Source organism: Epinephelus moara, chromosome 14 (assembly GCF_006386435.1).
Source record: "Epinephelus moara isolate mb chromosome 14, YSFRI_EMoa_1.0, whole genome shotgun sequence".
NCBI lineage: Eukaryota > Metazoa > Chordata > Actinopteri > Perciformes > Serranidae > Epinephelus > Epinephelus moara.
In genome coordinates this window covers 20,010,276-20,037,376 of record NC_065519.1, presented here as the reverse complement: position 1 = coordinate 20,037,376, position 27,101 = coordinate 20,010,276, and the positions used below count along the sequence as shown (strand labels likewise).

Here is a 27,101-nt window from a genome sequence, read left to right as displayed (position 1 = left end):
CTCTACGGGCAGTTGTGCTTATATATCTTGTAAAAATATCTTTAAAAAAAATAATAGTAGTCTGTGTTCATCGCTTGTACCGCATAGGAAATACAGGACCTCTTATATATGTTCGACTGGCTCTAGGGACCCTGAATCGACGCCCAGACGGGAGCAGCTCAAACTGTGAGTGTAATGGATGTGAGGCATTGGCAATTGTGTTTAGCCTTCCTGCGTACAGCACTGTCGGATACATTGCTGAGCTGTTTCTCACCTTCCCTGCAATGCTGACAGTCTTGGAGAGCTTGTTTTTGCACTTTGCACACAGGTTGCCGCACCATGCTGTAATGTTAAATGATTTCAACCTGGCTTCTGTATGCTATTTTAAGTATGTGCTGAGTGTGACTCACTCAAGGAGAAGTCTCATTCTGAAGTCTCGCGAGACTTGTAGGAATAACAACAGTGGAAACGATAGAGCTGGAGAGAGGAGTGCCACGAAGAGTTTGTGTTGTAGGACTACAAAAAATGAACTACAAAAACTTTGCAGTGTCATGGCTGAATATTTAGCCAATTTCTACAAAGTGGAAAAGTCTGAAATTTCAAAGCTAGACCTCTCAGAGTGAGACAAAAACAGACCTGATCAAGTTAAAGGTTAAGACAAACCTTTGATTACTCTGTAGATTCCTTTCTGTAACACTGTCAGTAACTTATAATATTAATCTGAGCCTGTCAGTGGCGACAAACAAGTACTTTAATGGACATAAATTGACTGTACAATGACCTGCAGCTGCAGTGCTCTCTCAAAACTGGACCAATTTCAAGAACGTATTTCTCCATTAGTCACTTCAACATAAAAACATTGGAAAATAGGGTCCAGGTTTCAAAAGGTTAAGTCAAAGTACACAAGTATCAGCAATGTGTACTTAAATTATCAAAAGTAAAAGTATTCATTATGAAGAACGGCTCCTTTTAAAGTGTTATGTCACAGAATATTACATTATGCTGCTTTCATCACGAACAAATTCATGTAAGAACATTGTGATATTGTTGTTAGCTCATCAATGTGGAGCCATTTTTAGATGGATTGTACCACAGGGTAGAATAGTACCACATTACATCATATAACCATATCATGTTTTTATGTAAAACATAACCACAAGTGTCAAATGTAGTAGTGTAAAGAGTATGACATTTCCCTCTGAAATGCAGTGGAGTATAAAGTATCATAAAATGGAAATACTCTAGTGAAGTACACGTATGTCATTGTACTTAAGTACAGCACTTGAGTGACTGAAGAGAAAGGTCAGGTTTAATATTGCTGGACACACTGCAGATTAACTACACATACTGATATAAGCTGCATTCAAACCTGCTGTGAGACATAAAAACCTCTTCACAGCCTCATCTGACTCCTGGCACAACATCCTCAGTCCAGCTCATACATCAGGCAGTTTTGGAAAGTGAACCCAGCTGAGGTGGAGTGATCACTGATGATCTGTACATTTCCATCTTTATCTACTTCCCTCAACAGCACAAGAGGCGGCTTGTTGTCGTGCTCTGTAGTGTGGAAGATTTGCTCCATCGGCAGGTCGTCTTCATCGACGTCGTCCCTCTCCTCCGGCTTCACTGAGCCCATGGCGAGCTCCTCAGAGCTGCTTGACATGTTATCTTCAACTGTTGCAGGCATCTCGCTGGACTCCTGGGGAACGCAGCAGTCCTTAATGTGCTGGCTGTGAGTGTCGGCTGCTACGGAAGTTTGGGATTCCTCGCTGGATATGTGTTGTAGAAATGCAGCACCTGTTTCTACCTAGAACACAAAAATATAAGCAGCCAATTTGTTCAGATTAGTCCAAAGTCTTAAAAATCTGATACAGGCAAACTTGGGGCAAATAATCTTTAGATCACATGAATAATTACACTTTTATCAATACTCAAAAATTTGGAAAAATGCTACTACTTTGTTCATTAAATGTTTTCCATGCAAAATATTCTTTTACACAGCGTACGTGTGCATATCTTTGATATTCAACTTGTTATGAGTTCATGGATACCAAATACTTCCCTGTAGTTTCTGGTTTGAGGCCATTTTTATGGCTCCGTGCTGGAAACAGACATGGCCAGTATTACATTTTTGGGTTGTCCATCAGATTCTGAACACGATACCTCAAGAATGCGTGGAGGGAATTTCTTCAACTTTGGTGCAAACATCCACATGGACTCAACGATGAACTGAATAGATTTTAGTGGTCAAAGGTCACTGTGGCCTCACAACACTTGTTGGCGAAAACTCAAGAAAAAAAATTTCACACAATTGTCTAATAGGATAAAATAATGAAGTGATGACATTTTATTTCCAAAAGGTCAAAGGTCAACTTCACTTTGACATTATGTTTGCTAGCCGTTACTGAACATCATAACTCGGGAACAGAAGTGGAGACAATTGGTCGGACTCTGAGTTGGTGACACTAATCTAAACTAAACTGTGTTGATTGTATAGATCAGGGGTGTCAAACTCATTTTAGTTGGGGGGCCACATGTTGGCCGGACCAGTAAAACCACTGCATAATAACCTATGAATACCAACCCCTTCATATTTTTTTCTTTTTTGTAGTGTAAAGACGTACATTCCGAAAACGGTCATCCACTTACAAAACAAATGATGAACAGCCTGCGATATTCTCAGAAAAATGACGTGCAAATTCAGCTGTATGTCTCAGTTTTTCCACATTCAGTCAGTCGACTACGCATTGTCATTAAATGTGCATTTTTTTTCGTAATTTTCCACTGAAGTGAAGCTGTTGAGGAAGCAGGTGAAGTCTTCCCCTGTCAGTGCCTCAGCAGCAGGGTTCTATAGATTATTTTGTGCTGAAGCTGCTGATTGACAATATGTTGCACAATTTTTAGTGTCTTTAAATATGACCACAGTAAGTAGTCATTGCTATTTCAGACAGCTGTATTGTGGTCAGGGTGGAAAAGCCTCTGAGGCAGCATTTTACATGAAGTATCTGCTCACTGTTTAAACTGCTCCTGAAACCTTTTAGCCATCACATGAGCATCAATATTAGGTGTGCCAAGTCATCAAGTGGGTCGGATTGGACCCTTTGGTGGGCTGGCTCTGGCCCCCTGGTTGTATGTTTGACACCCCTGGTATATTTTGACACTTTATTTTGAAGTACAGTGAATTTCCAGCACAGGGCTTTTACTTTGAAGTGCTGTTTCCTGCTGTAGAGTGAGTGACTAATGGACAGCTACTTAACAGAGACAGCAAACTAGCTTTAACACATGGCCGAACACAACTATGACGCTGAATATACTGAACTGTGTGGACCTTGAACTGATGACTAAAGAGAAATCTGGACCCAGTTGGGAACCGCTGTTTTAGAATATATAGCTCCTTTGCAGCAGCATCCATATTTGAAGCACTGCCTACTCTCATGGCTACAAATGAGTCTGGACCATAGACTGTAGGTCTGGACAGACTGCAACTTGACTGGTTTGCAGAGGCATACAACCGCAAGGCAGTAATTCTAGTCTTATCTTACCATATTTAGTCTTTGGGAACACTGGATTGCTGTTTTTTCCTAAGATGTCATGGAATATATAGGAAAAAAACATAAGTCCATGTGACTGAGGGCTAGATATAGCATGACCAGACAAACTCACTTTTACACCCAAGTGTTTGACCAGTGTTTTAAGGATCTTCTTCAGATCTGTGCTTAGGCAAACTCAGATAAATGGAAATGTAATTTGCAGCCACACACTTTTACCTTCTCCTCAACATGATTGTTAGGATTTGTGGATCTATCTCACCTTCTCCTTTCCATGTGCACTCTCTCTTGTCTTCTCAGGCTCCTCTTTGACGTCTGAACTCTTCATTTTGGGTGCTGACTCCAACCAAGAGTCTCCCTCAATTCCTAAGCAGCTTGAATGTTCAGCTGTGATTACAACAGGCTGTCTCTCTGTTTCAGGTGAAGACACAAGTCTGCTATCATCATCTTCTTCAGCAGGAATATCATTAGTATCACAGTTTAAACTTTTTACGCCAGAATCCTTGAATGTTGAATGTTGCTGCCTTTTCTGCAGGTTACAATTTCCATCTTCTTTTTCATTGTCCTGCTCCTGTTCTTTCAGTTTCTCCACCTCCACTTCACTGTCCTCCTCCACACCCTCTTGGCCTTTTGTTTTCTGCTTCTTCCACGTTTCCTCCTCCTCCTCCTCCTCCTCCTCCACACCACTTTTATCATCTTCATTGTTTTCTCCTTCCCTCTTCTGCTTAATCCATGTTTCATTCCCACCGACTCGCTCTTCCTCTGCTACGCCTTCCCTCATCTTCTCCTCTCCTTTCTCCTGACCACTTTCGCCCTCTTCTTCACTTTGCTCTACCTCTGTCTGCTGCCTCAAATCCCCCTGACCACTTCTTTGCTCCTCCTCCTCACCTTTCTCCTCCTGTATCCCATCATCGCTAACACCAGCCTGAGCATGCCCTACAGCAAAATCAAAAGCGTCATTAGAAGGAAGAACAGGCAGCGTGACTGTGAGCTGTCCTCTCTGTTTGTTGAACTTGGCCTCTCCTTTATCTTCATCCACAGGGTAGGCTAAGGGCAGCTCCAGTCTGTAGGCCGGTTTCTTGGACTCCAGCAGCAGCCATTTCTCTTTCACCTCCAGGCTGGCGTCTGTGGCCGCCTTCAGAAGTGGCAGGTCGATGGTAACCACTATCTCCTTGGGCCTGGGGCTTTGGGCAGAGTCTCTAGAACACCTGAAGTCCTGTAGATCCACAAAAGATCGATACTTCACCGTGTAGTTTGGCTTGGTAGGTTCTTTGGCTGTCTGGGGCTGGATGCTGGAGCTTTTAGGTGTAGGTGTATCACTGCTGTTTTTAGTTGCAGGTGACTCTGTGGGCTTGGTTTGCAGGGACATAGGAGGTCTTTTTTCATCTGGGTATGGGAATGCAAGAGGGTCCAACTCCTCTGAGGGCTCCCTGGCTTTATATCCAGGTATTGGTTTTCGGATGACACAAGGCTGTGGGCTGCCTTTGTATTTTGTGCGAATCTGCCTCATGTTGTTTTTATCCAGAGTCACTTTAAAAGCATCCTGGATTCCCTGAGTGGCAGTGCTGTCCACCATGTCCATGAATCTCTTGTTTTTGCCTGCAATGTGGAGAGTGTCAGGGTGGAAAATGACATCATAGATGGTGATCTTGTTCCCCTTTGGATCTGTGTCCTGTCTCCCTGGGTGCAGACTGTGAGGCAGGGACCAGCACTGTCCCCTGCGGCCTTCCTCGGACTCCCCCCATTTACACTCAGGCTTCCCAACCTTTTCACTGGAGCAGATATTGATGAAACACTTCTGCTTGCCGTTAACACTCGTCCTGAGAGCCTTGAATGGTTCCGGGTGGATGAATTCAATAGTGTTTCCTCTCTCCTGCTCCAAAAGTTTGATCTCCTCTTCATATCTTCTCTTATTCTCAGGGTCTGACAGCTCTTGTGCGTAATCCCGCAGCATGTCCCTGAATTTCTCGTCTTTGAAAGCTTTTTTCAGTCTGTCCATTTCATCCGCTGACATGTTTAGTTCTTTCATCTTATCTCCAGCCTCCATTGTTCTGATGACCAACAGAAATAATAACTTATCTTAATGAACTTAACACAACTTTTATAAGCTAAACGCACAAAAAAATATGACAGAAGCGAAGTTATCTTAATTATAAAAAGTGTTACAGGCTCTCCTCGTCTGGAAAAACTGAATTTGGTGTCGTTTAATGTCCATTTCCATGTGTTACAGCTCGTCCTACCGTTAGTTGTGTTGATGTAACCATAGCAACACCAGGGTGCAACAAGGAAACGCTTCCCCCGGGAAACATTCTTCTCGCCCTTCGTCCGTCAGATGTTAATTCATTTATGAAAATACTTTAACAGCCTATATAACAGTAAGAATAAATTAATATAATTGAGATTGGTTAAACAAACATAGCTACAGTTATATCGTTTAGGGTAAAAAGAAAACACCTGCCATGGTTTAATTGTGTTTTGATTGATTAGCTTACTTTTTGGCACTGTGAATTATTTTCACAGACAAGAGACATTTTGACATGTCAAAACATATTGCTTTAAATATCCTTAAATTTAAATTGATATCCCCCGAGATTAGGGACTGTACTTGACTTTTGACTTTTTCCTTAACCATTCCCCGGAGCTATATTTTTTTCCTTTGAGCATCCCTGAGTGACTGGGAGAAAATGCATGACCCTCTACCCACCAACCCAGCCACTGTTTGTATGTGGGGCCCATGTGGGTAGTAAATGGACTGAAAATTGGGCCCTGGTATGGGGCCGCATACCATAATGCCTCGCATGGGTGGGTTTACCCGGAGGCCCCAGATTAGATGCACATTTTGGGCTCATACCTACTTGGTACCCAGGTAGCTGTAGCATAACCCATACTGGGCCCACAGGTAAACCCACCCATGTGGGCATGTGGCCATCATGGAACCCATGCACAATCCCATATAGGGCCCATTTTTTCAGCCCATGTACTACACACATAGGCCTCACAAATTTTAAGAGTGACTTAACCATATATAGACACTAAATGTAGGTATGGGGCAAATGCAGCAAGCACGTAGCATGGAGGGAGCTGTCACCAAAACAAACAGCTACTTTATTTGGAAACAATTATGTTGCTGACAGCAACATGTGCATATAATGATCGTTTCCCCAAATAAAACCGTAGCATACACAGCAGTGGAAGCCGTGTCAAAAATAGCAGTAACATGGCACCGTGGCTGTTATTAGATTTTAAAAAGTTAGCCTCTGATGGTCAAAAGTCAAAAGTTAATAATAAAATTCTAAGGTTGAAAAAAGCCTGTAGTACTGCATACAGAAGCACAAAATTTAGCCTAATGTTTTTTACAGGCTCTGGTTATTGCAAACAAACACACATGCCTTCTGAAGGTGATTAAATTAAATACAAAATAGGACTATTTAAAGTTAAATGTCCCTCCCCTAGGCCAAATTAAAATACATAACTCCCTCCCCAGTGCTTAGAAATTATTTGAAGTCACTCCCCTGTTTGCACCACCCCCTCTCCTTTCACAAATAACAAACAGGCCCTTAGTTAAATGAGTTTTTCATAAAAAATAATTCAAATTTGTAGGTTTTTTTTTTTTGTTTTTTTTGGAGACCACCCTGTACAGCTCCTAATCTCATTTTTAGTTGCTTGTTTATTGGTGTAGATTATATAGACTCATATATAGACTGGTTTGTGTGTTTCTAAATTTCACAACCGACTTTCTGACATATCAACACATATTGCTTTAAATATCTTTAACTTCATATGATTATCTCCGTGATAAATGGCAACCCCTGCTGACATTAGTCTAATGAGTTATTAATGAAGAATAATACAAAATTGTACATTATTTTTTGAGACCAAAAGACAGTCCCCAATAGTCCCTAATCTATCAATCAGTCCCTAATAAATCTGTGCTGCCCCCAGACCCTCACCTGCAAAATGTTAGACAAATTAAAATGACCACAAGAGCACAATGAATTGCAAAGAGACTGTAAGGAGACATAAACCAACTACAAAAGGGGGCAAAACAATCACAAAGACATACAACATAACTACGAAGAGACTAAGTGGCCATAAAGAGACACAAAACAACCATCACATACATAAGGAGCCACATAATGAGTACAAAAAGAAGCAAAAAGATAAAACCGCCACAATGTCTGTGTGTCTTGCTTCTATGTAGGAGAGGTGTTGGAGCCTTTGCATGTCTATGCCCCAGGGCACGCTGTATTGTATTATTACAGGAACAGAGGAGTGGCCTTTAAATCTATCTGCATGTGAAAACCACTAACCCAGATTGTCAGCTTGACATCAATTTAAGATAAACTGTCTGAGGTCATGGATGAAATAGTGGCCTTTTGACATCAGTAACTCATCAGAAAATTTACTTTAAATTTACTTGCTATTATTACAAAAGGAATCCTAAATTCTGTTTAATGATACATAAAGATGAAAAACACGAGATGAGCTGGCCAGTTGTTGTTTTATCTTTGTGACTATCTGCCCCATCCTCAAACAGCACCTGACTTTGTATAACTAACTTCATAGTGCCTTAACCCAGCACAGCACTCCCTATTTTTTCCCCTCGTCTTCTGTCAAAGTATATTTAGTACAGCAAACTTTTCCCCCTTGAATTTTCTTCTACTTTGAGCTCCATAATAACATGTAATGAAGAGAAGAGAAGAGAAGAGAAGAGAAGAGAAGGTGGGCAATGTTGCTTCATCCAGCTGTAAGCATCTTGAAGCAATACACTGTCACACATGACAGTACAGTGGTTACACCACAGACATTATAAATATGTACAACAACAAAAAAACATGCAGAGCAGGGGAATGGGTAGGATGAAGCAGGGCAGGGAGAGTCCACAGGGCTGGAGGGAATGGAGGAGATCCAGAGCAGGTTCTGGGTAAATCAGGAGGGAGTCAGAGGCAGGAGTCAGGCCAGGAATTGCTGCAGGCAAACAGAAACAAGGGTTAACTAAAGGCTTCGACAGGTAAAGATTTTCAAGGAGCTGGACCCTGACTGACAAAGTAACTTTGTCTTCGATCTGGCAGAATGTGGAGTGAATTGGGACCGGGTATTTGAAGCTGAGCAGGATGATGACTGGCAGCTGGTGACCTGACTCGACACACCTGACTCCACTCCTGCAATCAAACAGAGAGAGAGAGAGAGAGAGAGAGGGAGAGAGGGGGAAAGGGAGGGGGAGAGAGGCTGCCAGCTAGGCAGAGGTAGAGGGCCTGACAATTAATGTGGAAAGAGTCTATGAAACTACATCTCTGGGTGTGATTTTAGACGACTCAGTCTACTGGAAAGCTCAGATCAACTATGTAAGAACAAAGCTGGCCAAGCATTGCACTTCTGGGGAAAACAAAACACATGCTGGACCATAAATCACAGCACGTTCTGCATTCATCACTTAAATGACCATATTTGAATTACTGTGTGGGGCAACACTCACAGACGCAACTTACAACCATTATACATCCTTCAACAAGAGAGGTGGGCTCAGCCTTAGAGATAGGGTGAGGAGCTCGGACATCTGGAGGGAGCTCGGAGTAGAGCTGCTGCTTGAGAGGGGTCAGTTGAGGTGGTTCGGGCATCTGATCTGGATGCCTCCTGGGCACCTGGTGCTGGAGGTGTTTCAGGTACGTCCCACTGGTAGACCCAGAGCACACTGCAGAGATGACATATCTCACCTGGCCTGGGAACACCTTGGGGTCCAGCAGGAGGAGCTGGAAAATGTTGCTGGAGAGAGGGACGTCTGGGGTGCTTTGCTTGGCCTACTGCCCCCGCAACATGGCCCCGGATAAGCGGATGAAAATGGATGGATGGATGGAACACTTGGTGGTATTTGGACTGTAAATAAACTGGGTTTATTACTTATTTATTCAACTGGGTGGTAAATAGACTGGGGATGGTTGTATATTAGTTGTAAATACATTTGTTGGTATAATATATGAGTTAAAGGAACATGCCTGTGGATATTCTCATTTATCCAGGTCATAGTTATCTCAAGGCAATTGAATCTAACACAACTGGACTTAGTTTTGTCTTAGAAGACGTTTCACCTCTTATCCAAGAGGCTTCATCAGTTCATGCTTGTCTGACTAGGCTGGAACTAGTCTGTGTGGAAACCCAGGTATTTCACCTCTGAGGAGGTCATCAAAAGGCCAATGATGTCATTGGTTCGTTAGTGCTCCAAGGTGTGTCAACGGTGGTCGTTGAAACTCCTGCTGCAGCGGTGGTCGATGGAGTCACAGGAGGCCATTTGTGAACGACCATTGTTTTTTAGAGGTTAAGCTGTTAAATCTCCTGGGCAAGGATGAAAGGACAGCATTATAGGTGGGGGATAGATCCTCCTCTGTTGAGAGATAGTTTTGGAAAAAACATAGTCAGACAAGCATGAAGTGATGAAGCCTCTTGGATAAGAGGTGAAACGTCTTCTAAGACAAAACTAAGTCCAGTTGCGTTTGATTCAATTGCCTTGAGAGGTAAAGGTAGAAATGTTAAGAAAGGGGTAGAGACATATACGTTTTACTTCCATCTTTTTCTTGTTTGTTTTTTATTTCTGTATGTTTTATATATTCTAGTTCGAAATATAGTCAGTCATTCATTCATTATACAGTTATACCTGTCTAAAAATGACAAACTAGGATGTTCCTCAGCTGTAGTGTCAACGGTGTAGTGACATGAATCCGCCACTGGGTGTCGCTGTAGATCAGCGCTCGGGTGGCGCACAGCCAGTGAGTATGTCGGTCAGTAAGGCAAAGGGGCGGGTGTGCAGGGTAGACGAGTGATTGGTCGCACCCCCCAACAGTTCATATTTCTGCCTGTCTGATTGGAAGAGGTGTGCTGTTACTGGGTATGGGACCACTGCTTATGAATTGTGTAGGAGAGGGAGAGGCAGAGGAGGATGGAGGATGGAGGCAGCAGCATCTTAACAATACTTTATAAAATGTCCACTTGCATCCTCCTAAATTCTCCATCTGAATGTCTTTTATTCAAACACTTTGTTATATAGATATGTCTCCTTTCATTTGTCCCTTACTTACACTGCATAACCTTACTTTACCTTAAATAACATTACTGTATTTTATACTATATTATATGCTTATATTCCAACTGTTGCACCATTTTGTGTCTTTCTGTTAGATTACAGTTACAGGATTTTCATTTTTATACATATATGTAGGAGGATTGATTGAAATGTCTGCTTCACTGTGATTGTTGCGCATATGACCACACTAGAAGCCTGTAAGAGCAGGAGGTGTTCCTTAAATGATAGCATATTTTTGAATGAATAAGACCGATGTATTATGAAAGAGTCCCACAGCCCCACCGCCTCCTTCTCCCCACATGACAGCGCTGAATGGACTCAAATGATCAGTTAATAAACTCCAAAACAGGGCAAACAACTCTCCGTCTGTCTTGTCTGCTGACTCATCAGCACTCCAGCTCTGAGCTAATGAACAGCACACAATGTCCCCAGATGGTATCACCAGAAGAGCTTTTATAACACCAAAAATTCATTCAGCTCGTAGACCAAAAGAGGGCGGTGGTGAAGGGTGGTGGAGGGGGGGAGTCACAGTGTGACGCACGCAGGATGTGGGCAGGCACCACTCACTGCATTTCTGCATGAGACAACCGGGAAAGATTGCTGACTATCCCGAGATCCCACACTTGTGTTTTTCCCAGATTAGACATCAGAACACTCACGAAGAATGACTCATTTGATCTTTTCTTTTATTACAAATATGTATTAAATAATATGAAAAGTTAGACAGGGTGATATAATCAAGGTATAATCATAGTACTGATGATTAATATTCATATTTACATCATTTCTCGTGCTTCCCCAAATGTGACAAATAAATGCTTTTCATAATACGACAAACAATACATTCACATATATATATCAGTATCAACACAATGAGGAAGTGTTGCAGGAGGGGCAGAGAAGGTAAAATGTACAAACTTCATAAAAAGGCTTTGGCAAGAGTGCATTAATATTATCAATTATATCAAAGTAAACAAAAGAATCCTTTAAAGAAAATGTACAAATGAGCAGTAGAGAGGAAACAAAGAGTCCAGTGCATGTGTTGTCATCATTCCCAGTAAAATAGCAGCAGCCTCGTGTGCGCGGCTGCTCTCTGCGTCCCTGTGGTATCTCGGGAGTGGGTAGGATGGCAGTGTTCATTGTCTACTTGGAGCCAGCAGGTACCAGCATGCTCAGCGTAGCAAGGCCGGGTTTTGAGGGAGGTGTTTTGCCAGCAGCCATTTTGTTCAGGCTCCGAACATCAGCCTGCCAGGAGGGAATTTTCTTTGTGGTCATGTGGCGGCGGGCGTGTTTGGTGAGGTGATCGCTGCGCATGAACCGCCGGTCGCACACGGGGCACACAAACTTTTTCTCGCCGGTGTGTGTTCGCCGGTGGCGGGAGAGCTCATCGGAGCGGGCGAACCTCTTGTCGCAGCCGTCCCAGCTGCAGCTGAAAGGCTTCTCACCTAAGAGGAGGGAGAGTAAGGAGTCAGCAAGTGAGTCACATCACAGTCATGAAAACTTCACACATCACCCTATCGTGTCTGAGATTTAACAATGAGCTCACTCTCTTCCCATCAAGGATTACAAGACTGGAATGTTTTACAAACAGGATGCAGCACTCATGTGTGGTCCCAATTTATTCCACATCCGCACCAGTATCAAGCAAACACTTGTGTGTGTAGTGATCCCTCACCTGTGTGTGTTCTGAGGTGAGCCTTGAGGTGTGAGCTCTTAAAATATGTCTTCCTGCAGCCCGGGAAGTTGCAGACGTAGTTTCTCCTGCGGGAAAAGTCCATCTTTGTGGCTGTCGTGCCGCTGCTGGGCCCTGCCGGCACGTACACAGGGGCCGGGGCCAGAGGTAGCAGCTTGGTGTTGCCCAGGGTCATGACAGTCTGAGGGCAGTGAGGGGCCTGGGAGACTGAGGACTGAGGGAGAACCAGCATGACCGTGCCCTGCGGCACCGCTGAGCCCATGATGAGGGACTGCTGGACAGGGGCAGCATTAGCTGGGACAGGCTGGGGGAGGATGGGCGTGGTGGTGGTCCGAATCCCAGTATTGGCTGTCTGAACCGCACCAGGGATGAAGGCTGAGATTATGCCCGATTGGCTGCTGACGGGGAACATCTGGCAGATGATTTGAGGGCTGGGGACTGAGGGCGGGGACAGGGTTGCGGGAGCAGAGGGAGTGACTGGGCTGTTATGCAGTTGCATATTGACAGGAGTGGGGGTGGAGACACTGTTCAAACAGGGTTTTGAAGGACTGGCGTGCTGCTGTGTTCTTGAGGCGGATGATGTGGGTGCGAGAGGAGCAGGAGGAGATGGAGGTGTCGTTATCTGCTCAGTCTTTGTAATGCATTGCTGCTGCTGCTGCCGCTGCTGCTGGCAGGCTGTCGCAGGCGTTACTGCATCTCTAGTTTTCTTTGGATTGGGGGCCACTGGAATGCGGTGTTGGCAGAGGGTGCTGTCTGCAGTGTGGCGGATGACGCTGGTCGCCATGGCTCTGCAGGGCTGTGGGAGAGGTAGGAGGGAGGGGGGCTTCTCGGCAATGGGTGCCAGGGCAGGTTGATGGAGCCCGGACGCACAGTGTTGTGAGGACACAGCCATGCCAGAGCTGGACTGGAGCGCAGTAGTGGATGTCTCCACAAAGCTGGGGCTGTGAGGGGGAGTCATACACTGGAAAGAAGGGGAGAACATCAGGAGAATTAACCAGTGAACTCCAACACCATTGTCATATGGCGTTGTACAGGGGGAGCGTGTGTGCAGGGATGAGTATCACAGGTGGCAAGCAGCTACATGTAACAATAATTATCACTCTTGAGCTATAAAAAGCTATAAACTGTGATTTTTATGACCCTGCATCTGAGAGGAGGAACTCTATCTGAAGGTCAAACAACCTACAGTATCAAAGCTTTACTCGCAGCACCTTCCACCTGTCCCAGTGTGATGTCATTGACCATTGTCCTCCAGTTATCTTTACACATGCACATCGAAAGGGCATTGGGTTTGATGCAAACCTGGATTCTCAGGAATGTTTACCTATCAAACATCTGTAATCTAAAAGGTTTAACAGCTCTGTGTGACTTAAAAATCTGATTTTATTAAGAGGGGGCAGAACGTGATGTAACCCTTACCAGAGAGGAGAGGGACACAAAGTCTTTTGGCGGCTCTGGAAGCTCTGGCGGCATGAGGGAGTCACAGGAGTCTGAAGCCGGGGTGAGAGGTCTGGGCTTGCAGGAGTTTGGCTTGCTGCTACCAAGGAAGTGACCCTGGCCCCAGGAGCTCATGCACACCAGCGCTTCAGCTGCCTCCAGGTCCGTGTACTCCAGGGCACAGGACTGCTCGCTGTCATGCCTCCTCCTCTTCACATAACGATCCACACATTCAGTCTGAAAAGAATAATAAATAAACGTCAGACAAAGAAAATGTTGTACATCAGTCAGTGCTGCCACATCACTGGGACATCACGATTATTCTCAACTGCGTGACTCGGTGTTGATTCAACTTTTGACTCACATCTGATCAGGGCATGAATGCAAACAAGGGAAGCTTTCTAATCTATTTTGGATTTTTTAAAAACAATCCATTTCCAGTTTTCATCTGCTCTGTCACAGTTCCCTCAAAGTTCCCAGCCAAACTGCACCGGTGCTGCCAATAAGGGAGAGGGGGTGTTGGTGACTACACCCCAGCCCAGCATGCACTGCCTTTGGCTCCGAGCCAGAACACCTCCCATTGCCAAATATAGACCAAACAGTGACGTGCTGCCGAGATGAGCCATGTGAAATCCCCATTTGTGGGTTTGGATCAGGAAGTGCATTTATTACATTATAACTTTATAATACCTTTTTACTGTAACAAAGCATATCATTAATCCTCCACTAAAACTCACCTTTATTAGACATTTTGTCAACACTGGCAGCATTTATTCACATTAAATTTCACATTATCATTAATATGAAAGTTATTAATTTTTAAAAACGGAATAACAAACAAAATTCCTGAATAAAAGTGTCACATAAAATCAAGTTTAAACATTTAAATTTAAAATTTGGCAACACCGGGACGTTAAAGTGACATAAAATAATATTAATAAATTTGTTTAGATGATTTAGCTAATGATTTAGCTTAACTGAAATATCAAATCCCTCAGTAAACAAGTGAACGTTACAGGACAGATGAAGTGACGTTTACAGTTTGTTAAAAAATGTCTTACCCCGTTTGAGTCCATTTCTGTGAATTTTCGCGATGGCATTGGTGAAATAAATGTCTAAATTTCACTTTAGTGTTGTCAAAGGCAGAGCAGAACAAAGAGACGGCGGCTGCCAGTGCTGCTGCCCGAGCTGGGGTAGGGTTGAGGTCGTTTTTTTCCTCTGACTGGCTGCCTCTTCTCTCAGCTGTGTGTGTAAAACATGGGGAGGAGGAGAAAAAAAAAGAAAAACAAAACTCACAACACGCACTGGCGGGTGGCAACACTCGGCCAATCACAATTGAGTGTGTGCGGAGCGCCGGCCAATCGGAGAGCAGAGAGCGCGTGAACAGTGCGTGCTCGCTGGACGGTTGGAGGAAATAGGGTGCGTGGCCGTTGGTGGGCGTGGCCGTGAGAGTCAGCAGTGTCAGGGTAAACCCGATGAACTGCCAGCCGCTAAACTAGGCGAAAGGTCGATCCAGTCTATGAGGCGTTCACGGAATGTGGGAGAGACCTGGAGAAAACGAGCTAACGGCTCCAGGCAACAGCTTGTAAGTCTCCAAAAAAGGAAATTATTATACTAACAAAGGGCAAGATGGGGGAAGATGGCCCCCGTAAGAACAAAGTCGATAAACTGTAAAATTAAAAAGACATTTACATATGTTTTGACATGTATACATAAATCAACACACTGTTAAGAGAATTCAACTGGTGGAGTATTCAATTGTGTTGTTAAAGGTCTCAAATATCAATTCAATTTAATAAGCTTTACTGGCATGACATTTCATTTCCTTTTTTTTGTTGCCAAAACACAATTATTTAGTTAGTTAACAGATAGATAGATAGTACTTTATTGATCCCAAACTAGAAGATTCTTGTGTTACAGCAGCAAGTAATCAAACAGTATGTGTCAGTATGTAAATGCAAGAAGACAAAAACAGATCAAAATAAAAATAAATGAGAATATGGAAAAGTAAAATTTATATCAAAAATAAGTAGTAGTAAAATTTGAAATATACAAGAAAAATATAAACAGGTATAAAATGAAAAATATATAAAATTGCAGGAGTAAAAAAAAGAGATAAATTATATACACAACACAGTGAGAAGTGAGGTGTGTAGAGTAGTAGACAGACAACTTTTAAAAAACCAAACAAAAAAAAAACAGGTTACTACATGTCCTAAAATGAGTGGGAGGAAGTACAAACTTATCATTATTATTATTTAAGAGGGACAGTGCACAGCTAATTTCCATCTGTAGTCCCTGGGCAGGACACAGAGAATCATTTCTCTGCTAAAAGACACTTTTATATTTTTAAAAAACACAGTTACATGAAATAAATATCTAAATTTCACTTTTTGATTGACAAATTCAGAAACAATTAACAACAGTGCATTAATGCAAAATTATAGACATAAACTTTAAAGACAAAAAAACCCATTCACTGAATAAATGAATAAAAAGGCAGGGTGTGAGCTGTGAGGTGATGAACTCTATGTTGTTGGCTGTGACATGCACTGACATATCTTGCTGCACCTATGGCTCTGAAAGTATTTTCTCCAAGCATATGTTGCATGTTAGTCTGGTCAGAGAGTGGATCAAAATCTTGGAGTTTACATTTAATTTTTATAAGAAATTTTGTTCCGATGCCTTCATATGTGCTACATTATAGCAGGACATGTTGCTCTGTCTCCACGTGTCTCTGAGGACAGAGCTGACACAGCCAGGTGTGCAGGTGTCTGTCTGTCTCTATGTCCAGGCTGTGATCACTGAGTCTGTGCATAGTTTGTATCTTTCTCAATTTTTTGTTCTGTCACAGTGCTCAGAAAATGTGACATTGTCTACTTCCTGTTTAGAGCCAGATACCATTGAAGTCTGTTTTGGGTTTTTGTGGTAGATGTCCAATAGCTGATGTAGTTTTCTTTTTCTTTGGCGATACTTTGGTTGGGCTGGATTGTGTGAGGGTTGTCCTGAGGCCTTGTGCTGTTAGAGGAGGTGAGCCTCAGGACCAGCTGGCTGAGAGGCCTCCCTGTGTTCTCCTCTTGGCAATGAGTAATAGTAGGAGTTGTAATAGCAGGAGTTGAGGCCACTTGTTTTTCTGTGTTTGCAGAATTTGATTGCTCTTTCTATCTGTAACCTAATGTCTATAGCTGCCCCTAATGCATATTTTTCTGTCCAGCTGGCTTGGGAGCATGACATAAAGACATCTCTGACTGCTTCCCAGTGGAAAATTGAGACAGTATAATATATTGAACCAAGAGTATGTCTGTTTGTTTCATTGTTACTGTGTGGCGTCTTAAGTGTGGATTACAGAATATTGTGTTGCCTCTCTTACTGAGAAAAATATTTACTTATTCATTTATTTATTTTCTGTATTGTTGGAAAGAATGTTTAAAAAACAAACAAACAAGGATTGCATTAAAAATAGCTTAATTTTACGTGGTCCATTTGTCAATCACTGATGTTGCACTGCATTCTTTTATTATATTTTTTAATAAAATGAATAATATTTATGGCCAAAGGTACATATCTAGCTGACTACTTTAGATCATTTTAACCAGCTTTTGCAGAAGTGAGTTGAGTTCATAGTTTACACTTTGAAAAACATGTCAGGAGGAAGGATTAAGTAGGCTCTTAATAAAGGTTATAAACACTTGATCATGTTTTAGGCTATTAGAATCTGTCATATTCACCTGTATTTGATTGCATTTAACTAGCTAATGTAAAAAGTCCATCCAGAGTAACCTCGGTTTTGCAAGCTCTAGTGTCAACTACAAGGCGAGGGGGTCTAGACAAAACTATTTTGTACCACCTTTCCCATAACACTTAAATGCAACACTACCACCAGATGAAGCGCGGGTTTCTGGCTTGTTTTTTGGAAATATTTGTGCAGTTTTCTCACAGAAAAAGTTGATAAGCAAATGATTTACTGCCATCACTTTAATATTCCGTAGCACAAACACATTGTCACTCAGGTACAAGGTGAGTAAAATGCTTTGTTTCAGCCCTTAAGAGTGCAATCATTTATTATAATCCCTTCAAATTGTTTGCTCACCCATGAGAGGGCTGCAAATTAAACTCTTTAAATGACAACACATTGGGCAACATGCAGCCTGACTAATGCACCCCACTTTTGGTCATCTCACTTGTTTTGTCTGGGGTGGAGCCACCCGTACTGCCCCATTTATATACACATGGACTATATAAGGTTTTTGATTTGTGTATTATTCTGTATTACATTTGCAGACAAATGATTTTACATAAGCATTTAAGTCTGCAGTTGCATGCACTGGTAATCTTTTGTCCTGGGTGCAGAGAAAAGGACATTGTGCTTTGTTCTCCTGATACTAAATATATTGCTTAAACTTTATATAAACCTTAACCTATGTTGGGCTGTTTCTTCCTGTGGCCTATTGTGTGACCATTGCTATGAGATCATTCCCGCAAGTGCTGTGCATGTCAGGGAATTCAAATCGATCTTGACCCACATATGCTGTTATATCACCAACTGCACTTGGACAAAGAAGGAAAGAAAAGATAAGTCCCAGTAAACTTCTGGAAGCACGATATGACAAAGGGTCCAATTGAAATTTGGAGATACTGACAATCCAATATAACCAAGATGTGTTTAGTGCAAACAATAGCAGGCCCAGTGGCATTTTCATTAGCATCTTGCATTTCATATTCTGTCCCTGCTCCTTCCTGTTTACATAAAAACAAAACTTTTATGATGACACCTTCACACCTTGCATGAGATCAGTCAACCACTGTTTGTTTGGTGGCTTGCCTGCAGCAGATGGGAGTGGAGCAGGTGTGTTGGCGCGGACCCTGGCAGCACCTAGCTGCTAAGGAAGGCCATGCCTTGGTATGACTCACATAAGCATGACCTCAGGGAGCAATGAGGGCTTGGAGCTGGAGCAGTGCAGTGCCAGCAGTTAGTGAGAAGTGAGAGGAAGAGGGAGGAGTTACGAGGAAAACCAGTTAGCACGCCGGCATGACAGGCAGCCCGGGCTTTAGCACAGCAGCCAGTTTGTGATATAAGTGGGGCAGGCCGTTTCAACTTAGTGAGGGAATCTGGAGGAAAGGTTACACTGGCCCTATCTGGGCCTCTGCATGCACACCTCCCCTGTTCGGCCAACTCCCCCAGTTCAGGAACTCCAGGAGCGGACTCAGAAAGGGGGGAGTTGCCCCTGCAGGGTTAAATATATCACCCCAAGGCTATATTTCACTAACAGGCCCTGAGCTCTGACAGGCACCCATGGGCTGTGTCATCTAGAAAAGAGGGTTATTTCCACGTGAAGTATTTCTACTCTAAATGTAAAATGCTGCCATATTAGGGAGACTGCCACCATTATCAACACAATTTATTATAATGTTGTTATGCATTGATATAATTTGAAAATAGCAGATTGCTGAGAGGGGTAACATGAGGTCTTGAGTTCATGAATTTACATTGTTTTAAATGGTTTCATGTCACAGTACACAGTTTGTTATTCACAATCTAAGCTCCCACTGAGGAGGCAAATGCATGCTTGGAAAGGTTTTAAATAAATGTTTTAAGAGAGCTGACGGGGTGGAATAAAGATTGGATATTACTAACATTTAAAGCGTAAAGCTGGAAAAACATATCCTCACTAAAATACATAATTTCACTGAGAGCTTCAAAAGGCTTACATTTTTAATTTTTGATTTAATTTAATTAAATTTAATTTAACTTAATTTTTATTTTATCTTATTATTATTATTTTTTTAATTTAATTTAATTTAATTTAATTTAATTTTATGCAGAGCCAAAATGGATTGTGCAGATTACTGTTGAAGATGCTGTTGCACTTGACTCTTATGCCTCTGACTTACGTTTTTTATTTTAACTTTACAAGCTTTGGTGATAATGTTTAATTACAGATGCTGATGCCAGTGTTATACATGTGTCCAGAATGGTCTGTGAGCTCAGTTGAACTCATGGAAAACACTTGTCAGTTAAATGCTCCTCCACATCATCACTACAAACTAGCATCTGGGTGAAAGGACACAGCAAGCAAAGAGAATTTGGAAGACCCATAGACCAGGGGTGGGCAACCTGTGGCTCCTTAGACCATCTCCAGTGGCTCTCTGTGACATTGAGATAAAATATGGAAATGAATAATCAGATTTTCATTTGTCATTGTTGTAGGCCTAAAGTGATTCTTGCATTCTCCAACTGTAAAAATGTGCAGCCTATACATCAAATTAAAACATGTTTCAGTGTTTCATCAACTAAAACATGCATCATACATCTACAACTTGGTGCCTTTTCCTTTAGATTTTGCTGAACTTCAGTAGTGGAGGCCTGAAGTCTCTCTAGTATGGATATCTATGGCTTCCAAATCCAAAAAAGGAAAAGTCTTGGAGGAAAACAGAGGATTTAATAGTGTGTGGACAGATTTATTTGCTTTCACCACCAACGCTGCAAAGTTAAAGTACTGAATAATTATAAATAGCCCACTGCAGAGTAGCCACCTTGTAGAAGATCACTTTTATGAATGCTCATTTAGACCTATTTGTAATGTTGATGGACTAATTTAGACTTAATATGCTGTTACCCTTATTCAAATATGTTTTGTGGCTGCAGTCAGATTTTTTTCTCTGTTTTTGGGCCAATGATGCCTCTTTTAATAGTAGGTTGCCGACCCCAGACATAGACTTCTTATGCCCCTTTTTGTCGCCTGCTCTGATCGCTTTTTAATCTCAGATCAATGCAAATACTGGACACAGATGAAAAAAGAATAGAAAAACTCTCTCTCTGCTCTGTGCATACATCAAAAAAAGACACTGCCTTTCTATTGCAGACATCTGATGGTCAGGCAGACCACAATACACAATAAATATGTAGAGCTGATGCGTGCAAGTGCTCTTCCTGAAAAGATGAAATGGCGTGTTCTTTCCAGATTTCTTTACGTCACAAAGTTATTTTGGCATTCAATGTATTATTTACACATGGGCGAAAATGGAATCAAAGAGTCACAGCTGTGTGTATTCTGTTTGTGATGGACACAGTGTATGATGGTAGAGGGTTTTAAAGGAAAACTGCAGCATGGAAATTCCATCTTTAATGACTCACTTCGATGGTTTAAACCCATTTCAGCCTTTACTTCAGCTCATAAATGTCAGTGCATTAATTTTTAGATGGCCTAAAAGGATACAAAATGGCCACCAAATGAATCAGAAATCCATATTTACTGCATTCGTCTCCATGTGTGCATGAAAAACTAGCACTAATATGAAAATATAAGAGATAAAAAGGTAAATATTGGACTTTTAGACCCACAATAACCCACAATTCAATTACATAGCAACCAAACACAAAGATGAATGACACATCCACTTCCACTGTACACAAATGAAGCCAAAATAACCCAGATACGGCTGCTACCATCTTTCACTGGTGACATTACGTGGAGCCAAAGTCTGCACAGTAACAATATCAGCCCATACAGCCATCCGACCAATTGTGAGCGGCGCTATCGATCACAAGCACACCAACTGGCACACATAGCCATCAATCATGACATCAACCCCTCCTTTTATAGCATCAAATAACTAATTAAAACCAAACTTATCACAAAAACAAACATTTGAACGCATCACTGTGATACCTGACCTGAAATGACAAAGACCACCTTTGGTAAAAATATATTTGATGAGTACTTTGACCTTTTAGACCCATTTCCAAATGGCTTTTGTATTTATTGGGAAAGATCCCTATCACAATTCACTCCCAGGACAAATGACTGCAGTATAGTCACAGGTATTTATCGACTAAAGCTCCTATCTGCTCCGAATGGCAGTGATGGAAATATGACACCCACATGGAGACGCCAATTTTAGCTTCTTTGCCGGCAAGATGCAACACAGTCCATCTCCGTACAAGCATGAGTTGGAAATTGAATACGTAAGGGATATAAAAAGAAAGAGGTAACCACCATAACAGTGTCACTGGCCTCCATGCTGCTTTCTACTGTTTACTAACCTGTTTTCCGGCCTGACCGAGACATTGAATGTGACACACACACAAAAACAAAACAAAACCAGAAAGGCATAATCATCTGCAGCAGAGCAGTGGACAGTGCTCTGGTCTACTGGCAATAGTAAAGCAGTCTATTGCCACCTACACGTGCTAATTTGGGTGGAAAGGGGTATTATTTTTTCCCATGTCCCATCCATCAACATGTAACTGTCAAAAGCCAAAAAGCCAAACGTATTTCTAACACTGAAATACTAAAATTAAATATAGAAAAAGAAAAAACCCCACAGATAATCTTATGTTAACCATAGCATAGAGGATGGGTAGTGATGCACTAGTTTATGTATCATATGCATGATTTTAGCTCATTGTTTGTATTCTTCTGTTACTGACTTGTGTTTTAATGGTGAAAAAGGAACCAATGATGTGCTGTGATATTTGGGATTTGAAATGACAACATAGGATTGCCCAAACTTGAAACAAGTATGAACATTTCTTTGTTACTATTATGTGTCTTTGTTCACAGCTCCACTGAGAAAAAGACAAAGCTATTTATTGTTTAAAACCACTGTTGCGTATCCTTGCATCATGTGACTGAAGATGTATAAAGTAATTAAGGCTTGCCATATTTTTTCCCTCTCTCACTTGAGAAACATCTCTATCAACCCTATGCACATGTGTGTTCTGGAAGTTGATAACAACAAATGTGTTATTGTACTGTACACTGTAAAATCTGAGAGGTTGATCTGACCTGAAAGGGGGGCAGAGTATATGACCTGTGCTGCAGCCAGCCACTAGGGGGTGATCAAAATGTTTTGGGCTTCACTTTTGGAGAGCTGCTTGATCTTTAATTATACAGTCTATGATACGGTTAATGCTGCAAAAGCTATGTGAAATAATTGAAGGGCTGGTGCTCTTAAACGATGAGAGGAATTAAGCTTTTCTTAAGGGTTTATAGATCATATTGTCACTTTAATATTGCAGAGAGCCTTTAATACTGAAGTGGGCTGGTTTATAGAGAGCCTCTGATTCTTAAACATGGACAATCTTTGGTGTGGTTTCAGTCAAAGTACACTGACAGTAACATGTTTATGTGACTCATTAAAACTCTGTCTCAGTGCTTTAAAAGTACAGAAAAATAAAACAGCCCATAATGTCAATGTCTGAAATGTGTTTAGTGGTACAAAAGCACGACCACTCCATCTGGCAGAGTCGTAAGAAAAGCTTTCATTTCCTGTTCCTGATTAAACTGTGAGCCTTCTGTACTTTTATAAGAACATTATGTGTGGAACTGATCTCAAAATAGTCGTGATCAGCTTTGCCTGGATATTTATAATCAATGAAACACATTGGTGTGAGTGTGTGTGTCATAGATAGTAAATATTGCCTGACAACAAACCACAGATGGCTTGTTGTTGGAGCATCTCCTATTGTCAACACTACATGGAACAATGCTTTGTGCACCACACAACACACGTGGCCCCGCCTTCTCTCCTCCTCCTCCTACACATTACAGCGGAGCGACAACAGGGATTCCTCTACAGGCACCTGGCTCCTGATTGGTCGGAGTGGGATTCTGAAGCCAATCTGTTGCTATGACACGCTGACTCCTATGCCAGCTCGCTTTCTGTTGTCCTGGCAACATGAGCAACAGGAGGCAGGTTTTGACGGCTCCCTCGAGGAGCTCCCCTGGAGATGGTCTGAGCATGTGTGGTGCCTAATGATGAAGGCTCGGAGATCTGGAATACCATTAAATAACACACTTTAAATGATCGTCTGTGTGGTCGTCTGGCTGCAGGGAAAATTTATTCCTCTGCAATGGCTCATCAAACAATGATCAATGGAGGAAGCACACACTGTTCTATTCATCATCTCCTGTGTGTTTTTAATGTTAATGCCCTCATAGCTATAATTCAGAGGACTATATGCTGCTTTTATGCACAGATGGAGACCCACTGAGCTTTTTCCCCTTGAGTTCAGTGTCACAGCAGTGGCAAAATACACATCACGTCTTCTAATTCAATAAGACAAAAGATCCCATCATATATAACAAAGCTCATTTACATTTCTCCTATAATGACCAACAATAAAGCTTTATGAATTATTAGCAATATGTGTTTACAGGTTTACAGTGCTTTTTGGACGTAATTACCTTTAGCAGGGGGAAGAGAAACCCACACACTGCTCTCGCCTTCACTAGTCTGTATAGAGTGCCCAAAAAGGATTCCTGAAACCAAGGAATAAGTTAGTGTTTTAGCGCTCCTGGTTTCCTCATCTTAAAGTCAATGGGTTTCTTGAATGGGTTTTTGGTGAGATGCCTGAAATAAGGTCTGTGGTTAACACAAGCTGAAGAGACGTTCATGTTTTGTTCTACGACATAAAATACATCAGTAAATACAACACTCGAGAATTTTGAAGCTTTAATGTGTCTTTAAAAGGGCGGTTGCTAACAAGTTGCTAAATGAGACATGGCCTTAAAGCCTCGCTGTGGTAGGGACGTTAAGTCATGCAACTGTGGTGTAGTTTGTTTATAGCATTTTATACTTCTGGCGATTGCGTTTGCGCTACAGAAGTCATAACAGTGGTGTTCATTATCCTGCTGAACAAAGCGTGTAAGTATCATGAGCGTTTGTTTGCCACAGAGCTTATTTTCTGCAGTAATCCAAAATTAAATAGAAAAATCCCGTAGGCATTTTGACTGGGTAAACAGGGCAGCCTTTAGAAAAACATCATCCCTGGAGCACTGTATTGAGTTTGGAAGAAGAACACGGTCCCTTTACTGGAGCCCTGAGGATCGCCGCACAGTCAACCAACACAGACAAAGATCTGCACCACCTGTCTGTGTTCCTTTCTTTTCCTTTTGTATCACTGGCTGCACAGCACTTATATAGTCATAATGCAATCTCCAAAAATAAAAAGCTAAAGTTAGATATAAACAAAAGGTCACATGACCTAATGTCCCTACCACAACAAGGCTGTAAAGCTGTGTTGGGCATGATGATGTTCTGTAGTCTCATTTAGGCACTTGTTAGCAACCATCAGCTTCAAACTTGAAACATGAAACTTGTGTTAACCACAGACCTTATTCAGGCATTTAACCAAAAACCCATTAAAGAAACACTGACTTTGAGAAGAGTGAGCCAGGAGCGTTAAAATGCTAACACATTCCCTAGTTTCAGGACTCATTCCTGTGCTCTAGCCTACCTACAGAGAGGAGTAGGTTGCCACTCTTTCTGTATAAGGTTAATACCGGATTGTCCCATATTGAAAAATGAAATGTGCTGTCCCTTACTGAATGAAAATGTGTGATTTTTCCTGTATTTTCCTCCACACTGTACTCTTTATGTCCACACTATGTTTTCACATGTTTGGAATGACATGGCTGAGAGGGGATGTATTAAATTAGAGTTTGTGGAAGAGAATGACACCTAAAATTACACTTTTGTCACTCAACATCAGTACATGATATCCCTGTCTGTCCATGTCTGACTAGATTCTCAGTCCACATTTAAAAAATTATTTAAAAACACTGCCAAAAAGTATTTAAACTCACTGGACTCATGTTAGTTGGGTTATAAAAAAAATGGAGGAAATAGGATATGAAATGAGGAAAAAAGAACACACATTCATTTTTATAAACAATAATGCAATGGAAAAACTCCAGCCAAATCAGTCACACATAAAAATACCACTGCTCATGACAAGATTGTTTGTAATAAGTCCTTATAAAAACATTCATTTATCCAAACAAAGAGTGAACAAGCAGATTAGCAGAAATCAGTAGAGTGAGTCAATGTTTGGCCAATACCCACTTTACTCTGTGCCTTCTGTTGATGTAATGTTTTATCATTGATAGGAAAATACGACAGAAAACAAAGAGTGAGCATATGTTCAAGTTGTGAGCTCGGCTAGTTTCCTGACCTCGCTCAGAGTCATCAATACGGAGGGCAGAAGCTGCATCTTGACACCAACTGTGGGTTCAAACGAGGACATCTCAGGAATAAACTGAGAGAGACAGTAAAGGAGAGACAGAGCAGATGGCATTGCACCAAAGGGCAACAGGGAAGCATGGCAACATTAGTGCAGCTAGTTGGTCAAATTATTATTAAATGAGTCTTCAAGCCTTTCAGCAGTGTTGGGGAAGCTACGTTGAAAGGATAGCTTTGCAAGGTACCGATTACTTCCCTCTGGAAGAAGATGAACTACAACAAAGCTACCCAGGGGACACATCTAGTGTGGTGTTGACAATGTACACGTGGTACAAACTTATAACACACACAAAAAAATAAAACACTGCAAAGAATGCCAGCTTTGGTTTTGTATACAATGTCCATCTGTCAGACACCTGCCTCCAGAAACTAGAGTTCATGTCGGGGGGTTGCAGCAGGCAGGATTGTTCACTTAGCCAGGTAACTTAAAATAACCTGCAACAACTTCTGTGAACATTTGTTAATAAAAAGCACTAATCAATACTTCTGGCTAATTGTGGTCAAAGGAAGAACAATTACAGCAGAGAGGCAATGGTAAAATTTAAAAAAAGAATTCATTTTATGGCCTAAAATTATTTGTAGAAATGGCAAAAAGTTATTTAACTACTTGAAAAACTATGCAAATATGAAAGTAGTTGAGCTATCAGCAATTTCTTCAAATTTGGCACAAACGTACACAAGGACTTAGCATTAAATGGATTAGATTTTGGTGGTCAAAGGTCAAGGTCACTGTGACCTCACTTGTTGTATTCACATCTCAAGAACACCTTCAGGAAATTTCTTCAAATTTGGCCCGAACATCCACTTTGATTAGATATTGGTGGTCATAGGTCAAGGGTGCTGTGACCTTGTGTCCATCTCATTGTCATGAACACAATAGCCCCTTTTCTACCACAGGAACTTTTATCATTTACCCTGGATTTTGAAAAACCTTGGCGCGTTTCCACCGAAATTACCCGGGGAAAAAACTTTCCCTCAACCCCAAACTTTCCCTGAAAAAAGTACCTAGTAGGGGGGTAGGACTTTTCAGATTCCCAGGAATTCTTAAGGGGCGGGGCTGTTTGCTGAAGAACGCTAAGTGGTGGAAAACACATTGGCAGCGTTCCACACTTCCGTGCCAATGTGGCTGTAAACTTAATTTCATTTCTACAAGCTTCACTTCATTTGTGTTTTCATTAAGGATGGGTACCAAAACCCGGTACTAAATTAGCCCCAGGGCTAAATTATCAAAGACCGTAGTATAGAGTATAGTATAGAGACAAACAGCCCCTCCTCTCTCTATCAGCACTAATGTTACCATGTTACCAGTCAATAAGCTGGCGGCGCTAAATATAGGGCACAT

The 27,101-nt window shown here is 41.8% G+C and overlaps 2 protein-coding genes across 2 annotated transcripts; both read right to left on the bottom strand.

Annotated features, from left to right (window-relative positions):
- Positions 1-41: 41 nt before the first annotated feature.
- Positions 42-5,758, bottom strand: dnaaf2 (dynein axonemal assembly factor 2). Its single transcript, XM_050061154.1, has 2 exons — positions 3,790-5,758; positions 42-1,786 (listed from the first exon to the last, which is right to left on the bottom strand). Exons 1-2 carry the CDS (start codon positions 5,572-5,574, stop codon positions 1,406-1,408), a joined length of 2,166 nt encoding a protein of 721 aa, XP_049917111.1. The 5' UTR covers positions 5,575-5,758; the 3' UTR covers positions 42-1,405.
- Positions 5,759-11,268: 5,510 nt separating this feature from the next.
- On the bottom strand, positions 11,269-14,983 carry klf11b (Kruppel-like factor 11b). The gene is made up of 4 exons (XM_050062243.1): positions 14,794-14,983; positions 13,715-13,969; positions 12,278-13,256; positions 11,269-12,047 (listed from the first exon to the last, which is right to left on the bottom strand). Exons 1-4 carry the CDS (start codon positions 14,830-14,832, stop codon positions 11,746-11,748), a joined length of 1,575 nt encoding a protein of 524 aa, XP_049918200.1. The 5' UTR covers positions 14,833-14,983; the 3' UTR covers positions 11,269-11,745.
- Positions 14,984-27,101: the final 12,118 nt, after the last annotated feature.

Coding starts and splice junctions, on each gene's coding strand:
- klf11b (XM_050062243.1), bottom strand. CDS start 14,832: ATGCCATCGCGAAAATTCACAGAAATGGACTCAAACGGG. Junction 13,257..13,714: donor TTGTGTCCCTCTCCTCTCTG/GTAAGGGTTACA, acceptor CCTTCTTTCCAG/TGTATGACTCCCCCTCACAG. Junction 12,048..12,277: donor TCACCTCAGAACACACACAG/GTGAGGGATCAC, acceptor CCCTCCTCTTAG/GTGAGAAGCCTTTCAGCTGC.
- dnaaf2 (XM_050061154.1), bottom strand. CDS start 5,574: ATGGAGGCTGGAGATAAGATGAAAGAACTAAACATGTCAGCGGATGAA. Junction 1,787..3,789: donor GTGCACATGGAAAGGAGAAG/GTGAGATAGATC, acceptor TTTGTGTTCTAG/GTAGAAACAGGTGCTGCATT.